At 41.9% G+C, this 10,860-nt stretch overlaps 1 protein-coding gene across 1 annotated transcript in view; it reads left to right on the top strand.

Moving 5' to 3' along the window:
• The first annotated feature begins 4,474 nt into the window (after nucleotides 1-4,474).
• Nucleotides 4,475-10,860, top strand: part of LOC138648607 (mucin-2-like) — a 195,918-nt gene continuing 189,532 nt past the window's right edge. Inside the window, exons 1-2 of the mRNA XM_069738394.1 lie at nucleotides 4,475-4,580; nucleotides 5,601-5,718. Coding sequence (XP_069594495.1) covers nucleotides 4,475-4,580; nucleotides 5,601-5,718 — 224 coding nt within the window. The remainder of the gene's footprint in view (nucleotides 4,581-5,600; nucleotides 5,719-10,860) is intronic.

The following is a 10,860-nucleotide window of genomic DNA, read 5'->3' as shown; positions in this document are numbered from 1 at the left end:
ATTGTAACGAAGCTCTTCTATGTGAATTGAATGTTCCTCATTATGATTTGGCGGCTTTCCAGTCCCCAGCGTATAATAAGCACAGATAGTAATAAATAATAAAGATCATAATAAAGTAGGTCTGGTCATATGTTCAGAACTCCAAGCCTAAAGTTAAGACATCAGAAATCTGTCTCACAATGGTGAAAGAAGAGGCGCGGAGAATTGGACGGAGAGCTGTGAGCAACAGGAGCAGCCAGATAGGTGAGCGTTGAGGTGAATTTTAGTTTTTGTTTTTTTTTTAACTTGTTTCTGGCTCTTTACAATTCACGTGGAGCGAATTACAAAAAAATCAGTCCTCTGGAGAATACAGATTTTTGTAAAATTCGATTAGAATGCAATGGCATATAAATGTGCATATCGCTAGCATATCAGTAGCATCTTTTGTTCATTTGTAGAATATAGGAAGCTTTAAGCCATGCCTCTAACTCACACTACAGTAAAAAATACACTGTGAGAGTTCACATTATATCTATTATACTCATGCAGCTATGACTTTATCACATTGGCTCTGACTGTTGCTGCATAAATACATCAGATCATTCCATTAACTACCATAAGGTTTTACATTTGTCACATACATAGTGGTGTGGCAGAATCTCGGTATTTGATTGCATTTTTATATTTTTTAGGACACCATATGTGAAATCATACTGAAAAGTGAAAATTTTGAAAACTGTCATGAACGGATTGATGTTCAGCCATATATTGAAGCTTGCAGGCAAGATTTCTGTAAATGTCTGGAAGTTGACCGAACATCCTGCATTTGTCAAACTATTGCTCAGTATTCCCACCAGTGCATTCTTCATAAAGGACAGCCACACAACTGGAGAAGTCTGGATTTTTGTTGTAAGTTTGCACATTTTGCTGCTAACTAAATCAATAATTTTATTAATGAACAGTGAGATCCTCATCATAGGGTACACAAATGTGTAATTTGTGCATGCACGTTATATAGCACTAACCAAAGACTAGCGGGCTCTATTGTACCTTCTTAAAGGGAACTTGTCATGTCCCCAAATGCTATTAACCTGCAGATATAGGGCTAATCTGCAGGTTAATAGTGCTCTAAAGCTGTGTGGCCTCTGTGCTGAAAGTAAATTTACCAGTAGGGAATGGAGAGTGACATACCATCTCTGGCTTGTCAAGGTAAGGAGGCTTATTCACCGTGCAATGCTCCTCTGGGAAATATAATATGCAAATTTCCTCTTCTGAGAAAAAGAGGACTTAAACTCTATAGCGCCACCTGTTGGAAGTAGCGATCCTACAAGTCACAATCAACCCTTTAACGAGTCGTGCAATATGACTTAGGATAAAAGCCAAATCAGTATCTCAATTCGCAGACACGGTGTTTCGGGCTGTTGGCCCTCGTCAGTGCGAAGCATGAGAACTGATTTGGCTAGGTTAGAGGCCTTAGACCCCAGTCCAGAGCCTCTCACCTAGCCAAATCAGTTCTCATGCTTCACACTGACGAGGGCCAACAGCCCGAAACACCATGTCTGCGAATTGAGATACTGATTTGGCTTTTATCCTAAGTCATATTGCACGACTTGTTAAAGGGTTGATTGTGACTTGTAGGATCGCTACTTCCAACAGGTGGCGCTATAGAGTTTAAGTCCTCTTTTTCTCAGAAGAGGCAATTTGCACAGTAGGGAATGTACAGTATTCCTCATGGCAACCTCCGGCTTTCAGTATAAAGTGAGCAGTGGCTGTAACCACGCCCTGACTGATAGTCGCTCCTGTACTGATAGACTGTAGATACGGCTGTCAGTCAGTGCTGGCTGTGGTAACAGCTACCGCTCACTATGTACTGAACAATGACTGAAACCGCGCCTCTATGACTGAAAGCCGGAGGCTGCCAGGGGACTACTATGAATTTCCTTCTCGGAGTAGCTCTTTCAGTGCGGTGGCCGCACAGCTTTAGAATGCTATTAACCTGCAGATTAACTCAATCTCTGCAGGTTAATAGTGTTTGGGACATGACAGGTTACCTTTAAATATACAATTTTCAATAGTTTTATTCCTCTTTTGAGAAAAGAATATTATGACAGCTCCATGTGAAACCTTGAAGACGAGGTATTAATTGCTTCCAGAGGACAATTCCTCTATAAATGTATGCTGTATAAAGCCACCATATGGACATATACACAGTGACTATGGCTCCATGGAACAGAGTTTCCTTTAGAGGCCATTTATGCCCAATACAGGCTCTGACGTGTATTATAATTTAGGATGACAATGTTTTCACTAAGGGTACTTTGACATGTAGAAAGCAGATTAGTGATGCAGCAGATCAAGAATTTGTGTTCATAAGAGGAATAATTCAGATGATCATTATTACATAAAAAAAGGCCTTTAAAGGGTTTGTCCACTACTAGGACAAAACCTTCTTAAACTGAATGTTCTGCCCTGATAAAATAATGTAGCATATACTCACCTTCCGTGCTGGAGCCGATCCAGTGTGTCAGCGCTCGTCTCTGGGCTGTGATGCGATGGAATGATACGTGATGCCAGGCGTCACTGTCTCTGCCTTCAGACAAACTGAACAAGAAGAGGAAGTCTGGGCCGCAGATGATCCTGGCTTCCTGTTCATGTTCAGTTTGTCCAAAGGCAGAGACCGTAACGACAGCGATGATTGGGCGTCAGCGTCATGTGTCACAACACCGCCGGGAGAGTGAATGCTGACACCATGGGAACTACACTGGCATGGGAGGTGATTTTAGGCTATACTATTTTATTGAGGCCAAATTTTTAGTGTTGTTCTAGTAGTGGACAAACCCATTGAACATCGACACGTTGTAATTAAAATATCAAAATATAAAGATCTAATTTTTACTGTATAATTCATGACTCTAGTATTAGGAATAGTTAGTATCTGACTTAAAAAAAGTTTGCTTGTGATGGCATGCGCATGTATGAAGGTTTCACACTAAGGACTCATGCACACTTAAGGCCCCTTCACATTTAGCGACGCTGCAGCGATACCGACAACGATCCGAATCGCTGCAGCGTCGCTGTTTGGTCGCTGGAGAGCTGTCACACAGACCGCTCTCCAGCGACCAACGATGCCGGTAACCAGGGTAAACATCGGGTAACTAAGCGCAGGGCCGCGCTTAGTAACCCGATGTTTACCCTGGTTACCATGCTAAAAGTAAAAAAAAACAAACACTAGATACTTACCTACAGCCGTCTGTCCTCCAGCGCTGCGCTCTGCTTCTCTGCTCTCCTCCTGTACTGTCTGGGAGCCGGAAAGCAGAGCGGTGACGTCACTGCTCTGCTTTCCGGCTCACAGACAGTACAGGAGGAGTGCAGAGCACAGCGCTGGAGGACAGACAGCGGTAGGTAAGTATGTAGTGTTTGTTTTTTTTTACTTTTAGCATGGTAACCAGGGTAAACATCGGGTTACTAAGCGCGGCCCTGCGCTTAGTTACCCGATGTTTACCCTGGTTACCAGTGAAGACATCGCTGGATCGGTGTCACACACGCCGATCCAGCGATGTCTCCAGGGAGATCCAGCGACGAAATAAAGTTCTGGACTTTCTTCAGCGACCAACGATCTCCCAGCAGGGGCCTGATCGTTGGTCGCTGTCACACAGAACGATTTCATTAACGATATCGTTGCTACGTCACAAATAGCAACGATATCGTTAACAATATCGTTATGTGTGAAGGTACCTTTAGAGTGGGGTGTTCAGCCGGGGAGAGATATGCATGTCAGGTGTTGTTGTTGGGCACGTGTCGATTGTTGTTCTTTTGGATTGGAGGTGCATGTACGGATTGTTATATTTTATGTGTTTTTTTGTGTAAAGTTGTTTCTTATGGATTGGTAAAAGTTTGTATTTTTGAACTGGAACATTCTGGGCCCTGGGTGGCATTCTTGGGGGCCTTTTGGGTGATATCAGAATTATTAGGTTCTGTAGAAGGACGTAGATCTGGGGATTTATTATGATAGAATATAGGCTGAACTGGATGGACAAATGTCTTTTTTCGGCCTTACTAACTATGTTACTATGTTACATTTGCATTTAAAAATACCATGAACCTCAGTATGAAAACAGAGATAACTGTTTTTTTCCAAACTGTTTTAGTATAGATGGACTTGAAGTTTAGGGATAAAAAATTGTTCTCATACAGTATCTTCATGTTTTAGGAGATCAGATTTATATAAATACAACATTGATCTAAAGAAACATGAGATATGGAAAGGGCCATAGTATGAAATTAGGGCATCACTCAACTGCTATATTTCTTTAAAGAGGTTGTGTGCATGAATGAAAAATGAGCTATATGTAGGCAGAAAGATTAACATGCTAAGTTTAGTTTATTATCAATATCAATTGTTAGAAAGCAGATGAGGATGGGATCTAAGCTGTCTAATAGGCCACAAAAAACAACATTGAACTTTTCTCTTCTAGACCAATCTTGTCAACTAAACATGAACTACATGGAGTGTGGCTCACCTTGTGTGAACACCTGCTCGGATCCAGAAAGACAACTTGTGTGTGATGAACATTGCGTGGAAGTCTGCGCCTGTCCTGCAGGTCAGTGAGCTTTCTCTTCTTCAAAATGCTTGTCTCTAAAATATTCTTTGAAAACTCACTCGTTGAGACTTTTAGAATACTTTTTGGAGCCTGTGACTTCTTCATACACCGCCTCAAACATTATTTATATGAAGATATGGTTATTGGGAATTTATTAATCTTTTTGTGACAGATTTTAACATAAAAAGTTGCAAATTATGGTGGACTCCATGTATGACTTTTCATGTCACTCACCAGTTTTTAGTGCCAAGAGATGTTATCGGGATTTACCAGAAGTGGGTAGAGTCTTCACTTTTAAACAAATACTGAAATTAGGAAATGATGCAAATTTGTTGTCAAATCTGCATCTGATTTTTAGTGTAACAGAGCCATGTTTGAAGATGGCAAACTGCTCTTTTGTGCCGTAGTGTCTGCACTATTTGTGTAGCATGGCCTCATACAAAGTAAATTGACGACTGGCTACAAAACTACAATAGGTGTGCAACTACGGTGTATCAGGATAGTAGGCTTCGTAGGCTTCACTAATTCACCTTTAAGGTTGTAAAATCTGGATAGCAGGCGTAGATTTAATTTTATTATTTTAAGACATTTCAACATGCATTAATTGTATTAAGAGTCACTTGTCTTCTAATGAAAACAATTTCATTATTCTTAACATCAGTCTTGATAAATCTGCATTGTTGGCAGAGTGTTAGTAGAATGCATGAGCATTAGAAGAACAGCTGTTCAGCCTACAGATATTGAAGGTATATGGGCACTATTTGCAGCCACTTGATTAAATTAACCCATGAAGGATCATTCGACTTTGAAAGATCGCTCTATCTGGGCAAATTTACAGTGGGCCATACTTATTTATTTTTTTCTTCCTATTTTCTACTTTTCATTTTTCATTTCCTTGGCTGATATCTTTCATAACCTTTTTTCATGTGTTCACTCTACTAGACCCTTTTGCCATATTTTACTGTGTGTAATTAGTAGATTTTCACTTTAGATTTTATCATTTTTTCTGCGTTTTTAAAGGTTTAATATTTGACGATGTGGGCAGGAATGAGTGTATACCGGTCGAGGAATGTCCTTGTAGTTACAATGGCAATATTTACGAACAAGGAGACTATTATTCTACTTCATGCAGGATTTGGTAAGTAAAAACAAATTCATTTGCTGGTTTTAGTTGGCTACATAATAATAATAATCTTAAAATAAAAATCTTCATTTTCAACATATATAGTGACATCATATTCCATAGTGAAAGCTAGCCAACTGTGGACTTATCTGAATCCACTAAATCCAAATGAACAATTACAGAGTTGGAAATCAATATAAATGCTCACCAGAGTGATGGAACAGATGATGTATCTATATCTTTAAAAAAAATTCAAAACATGCATGCAATCTTACATACAAACCAGGTCATTTGCTTTCCCGACAACCAGTTTTGCTTTCGGGCACCAAGAAGAAGCTGCAAGGTGAATTGGTAAATATATTTATATAAGTTTGTTGGTAAGTAGAATAAAACCTTCTCCTGATTACGAAGGTTCCATAAAGCATCATTATTGGAGCCTCTGTTCCTCCATTTTTCACTTGTTTTTCAGAATGAAAGAAAAGAGGGGAAGATTACTAATGGTACAGCTGGTTGAAAAGAGTTATCATATGTATTGTTACTCTGGTGAAAAAATGAATTGATTTCCAAAGCTGTGCTGCTATCTTAGGAAGCAGAAGATTCACATAGTTTACAAAAATCACACATTATGTTATCTCATTGGTTATTACCAGCTTCATTAACTGTTTGATATTGCTGTAAATATGACTTAAACTTCTGTGCAGTACCGGTGCCCCAACTTATCATTAGCACCTCCAAGTCCAGCCTACACGTTGCCTCAGCACCAACTTTGCCATTTCTGTCTCAAGGACCCCACAAACCCACATCTATGCATTCCAGGGCTCCCAGCTCCATACCTGCTGTTGCTGAGCTTTCCTTTATCCCTGCTCCACTTTCTAGGACATCAAAGGTGTTCAGGCCATATCTAGCATCCAAAGCGGCACATTGCGATAAGTTATTTTCATGGTATCCCTATTTTTCTTTCACACACGTTGTGTGGCCTAGACTGGCACACTTTCCTTGTGGACTTCATACTTAACTCTCTGAACACTGCACACAGACGGAACAATGCCCAAACCCAGGGCTCTATACAGTATGTAGTCTGGATCACTCCCCTTCTTCAAGATTCTTCTGCAAGATCAATTATTGCTCAGTCATGCTTTAAATGCCAATTATGAACATTGATGGTGCCAAAACCTCTGTCCACTGCCCAAACTGAGTAATATTTACTAGAATTGCAATACAGACAGTATCTACTGACCAATTTATACTATAGACAAAGCAAACCACTTCTTTCTGACATAAAGCCCATTATAATTACAACAAATTAATATAAAGTAAAAAGTTGGAATAAGAATACACACAATAGGGTCTTATCTAGGTAAAAATAAGGAGACCAAAGAAAACGGTAATCACCTGGTGTAGCTGTGTGACCACAACCAATGTGAATGCTTGATGCTACCAAAGACCCTTTGCTTAAAGGGAAGGTGCCATCAAAAAAAAATTTTTTTCAGAAATTGTAAAAATGTAAAGAATTAATGATTACATTTTCTTAAAAAATATTATCATTTGTTTATAATTTAGTATAATATGAAAAATAATTTGAAAAGTTTTGGAATTTCCACTTTTCAACACTAGGGGGAGCAGCTGCTGAAATTTCAGAAAAACCTAGTGTACAAATAGCTCACATTACAGCACTGCAGTAATTATGGGCGGAGTCTGCTGACGTGTGTGATGTCTCCTCCCCTTCTGGGTGTTTGCTAAGGGATTAGAGAGGATGATATTCAGGAACTCAGTGAGGAGCCATTTTGTTGGTGACTGCAGAGTATGGCTGCCGTCACACTAGCAGTATGTGGTCAGTATTTTACCTCAGTATGTGTAAGCCAAAACCAGGAGTGGAACAATTAAGGTACCTTCACACATAACGATATCGTTAACGATATCGTTGCTTTTTGTGACGTAGCAACGATATCATTAAGGAAATCGTTCTGTGTGACAGCGACCAACGATCAGGCCCCTGCTCGCTGAGGAAAGTCCAGAACTTTATTTCGTCGCTGGACTCCCTGCAGACATCGCTGGATCGGCGTGTGTGACACCGATCCAGCGATGTCTTCACTGGTAACCAGGGTAAACATCGGGTTACTAAGCGCAGGGCCGCGCTTAGTAACTCGGTGTTTACCCTGGTTACCAGCGTAAAAGTAAAAAAAACAAACACTACATACTTACCTACCGCTGTCTGTCCTCCAGCGCTGTGCTCTGCACTCCTCCTGCTCTGGCTGTGAGCGTCGGTCAGCCGGAAAGCAGAGCGGTGACGTCACCGCTCTGCTTTCCGGCCGCTGTGCTCACACAGCCAGTGCAGGAGAAGTGCAGAGAAGCAGAGCGCCGGGGACAGACAGCGGTAGGTAAGTATGTAGTGTTTTTTTTTTTTTTACTTTTATGCTGGTAACCAGGGTAAACATCGGGTTACTAAGCGCGGCCCTGCGCTTAGTAACCCGATGTTTACCCTGGTTACCCGGGACCTCGGGATCGTTGGAGAGCTGTCTGTGTGACAGCTCTCCAGCGACCAAACAGCGACGCAGCAGCGATCGACATCGTTGTCGGTATCGCTGCAGCGTCGCTGAGTGTGAAGGTACCTTTAGAGGAAAAGTATAATAGAAACATATGCACCACTTCTGCATTTATCACCCACTCCTGGTTTTAGCTACAAATACTGAGGTAAAATACTGACCAAATACTGATAGTGGACGGCAGCCTTAGGTTACTTTCACACTAGCGTTGTTGGCTGTACGTTGCAATGAGTCATTCAGGAGAAAAAATGCATCCTGCAAAGTTGTTTGCAGGATGCGTTTTTTCCCCATAGACTAACATTATCGACGTATTGCCACACGTCGTAACTGTCGTGCGACGGTTGCGTCATGTTTTGGTGGACCGCCGCCACAAAAAAAGTTACATGTAACGTTTGTGCGTCGAGTCCACCATTTTCAACCGCACATGCACGGCAGAAACTCCGCCCCATCCTCCCCAGACCTTACAATGGGGCAGCGGAAGCATCGTAAGACTGCTTCCGCTGCCCACGTCGGGCATTTCTTTCACGACGCACTGCGACGGGCCCGTACCGATGCTAGTGTGAAGGCAGCCTTATACTGACAAGTCTACGGTTACCGAGGATGGCAGGCAGCAAGGATTCTGGGAGATATGTTGTGGAGGGAGCAGGGTGACAGCAGCACAGAGTATTTCAGGAGAGCAGTGTGCTGGTCTATGGGGGCCCCCTGTTCGGTGCGCGGAGCAGCCAGGGATTGTACATAGAGCGCTGTCTTTTATACACATGGATGGACTATCTGCTTGTTTGCTCCACAGAATTCCAGGAAACATTTCTGCAGATTGATGGCCTGGTCTGATCCAGACTTTGCATGCAGACCCCATTCCCCTCCTCAGATCCTGTCTTCCCCATCCTGTCCTGGCGATGTGTGAAAGCGAGGTGACAGGCGCAGTCTGGGGTGAAGCTGGGAAGGAAATGTAGCCATATAGTAACGATAAAAATGAGACCCCTCTCTTCAGCTGCCTCACTAGCCCTGACTGCACCTAACTGGAGGTCATGCTGTCCCCTCTATTACCCCAGACCTGCGTGCAGGTGCTCAGCCAGAACCACCATAGAATGGGTCCGCTTTCTGAAGATAATACTGCCATAGTGTTCTCACATAATACCACCATATAGATCACACACAATACTATCAAATAGATCACACAATACTGTCATACAGTTCTCACATAATACCACCATATAGATCACACATAATACCGCCAGTGTTCTCACATACCGCCATATAGATCACACATAATACCGCCAGTGTTCTCACATACCGCCATATAGATCACACATAATACCGCCAGTGTTCTCACATACCGCCATATAGATCACACATAATACTGCCATAGTGTTCTCACATAATACCGCCATATACATCACACATAATACCGCCAGTGTTCTCACATACCACCATATAGATCACACATAATACCGCCAGTGTTCTCACATACCACCATATAGATCACACATAATACCGCCAGTGTTCTCACATACCACCATATAGATCACACATAATACTGCCATAGTGTTCTCACATAATACCGCCATATAGATCACACAATACTGCCATAGTGTTCACATAATACCGCCATATGGATCACACAATACTGCCATAGTGTTCTCACATAATACCGCCATATAGATCACACACAATACCACCATATAATTCTCACAATACTGATCAACCATAATACCACCATACAGATCACATAATACCGTCATATAGATCTCACATAATGCCATAATACAGCATGACGCCCGCAGCTCCTGTTATCGCACGCATTGAGTTGTGTGTGCAATGGGGAAAGATATGCAGGGGGGAGAGGAGTGCATAGGAGAGGATTAGATACACGGTTCACCAGACAGTATCACACAGGAGAGGATTAGATACACGGCTCACCAGACAGTATCACACAGGAGAGGATTAGATACACGGCTCAGCATAATATCACACAGTATAGGATTAGATGCATGGCTCAGCAGACAGTATCACACAGGAGAGGATTAGATACACGGCTCAGCAGTCAGTATTTCACAGGATTAGGCTATGTGCACACGTCAGGATTTTTTCCTGACATAATCCTGAGAATTCTGCCAGAAATCCGCGTGCTTTTTTCGCGCTGATTTCTCGCGGAATTTGCGTGTTTTTTGCGCGGATTTTTTGCGTTTTTTTAAATTTTCCGGAATGTCCTTTTTGATAGGAAATCCGCAAAAAATCCGCAAAAAGATAGAGCATGTCCGGATTTTTTGCAGTATGCGTTTTTTTTTGCGGAAAAAAACGCTAACATCTGCACAAAAAATGCGGAATGCATTCTAAATGATAGGATGCATAATGTTAGCGTTTTTTTAGCGGATTTATAGCGTTTTTATGGTGAAATTCCACAAAAAAACGCTAAAAATCCGGACGTGTGCACATAGCCTTAGATACACAGGTCAGCACAGGATAGGATTAGATACACTGTTCACCAGACAGTATCACACAGGAGAGGATTAGATACACGGCTCAGCAGTCAGTATTCCACAGGAGGATTAGATACACAGGTCAGCACAGGAGAGGATTAGATACACGGCTCAGCAGTCAGTATTCCACAGGA

The sequence above is a fragment of the Ranitomeya imitator genome, chromosome 9, assembly GCF_032444005.1.
Source record: "Ranitomeya imitator isolate aRanImi1 chromosome 9, aRanImi1.pri, whole genome shotgun sequence".
Taxonomy (NCBI): Eukaryota; Metazoa; Chordata; class Amphibia; order Anura; family Dendrobatidae; genus Ranitomeya; species Ranitomeya imitator.
This window is presented reverse-complemented; position numbering and strand designations above follow the sequence as displayed.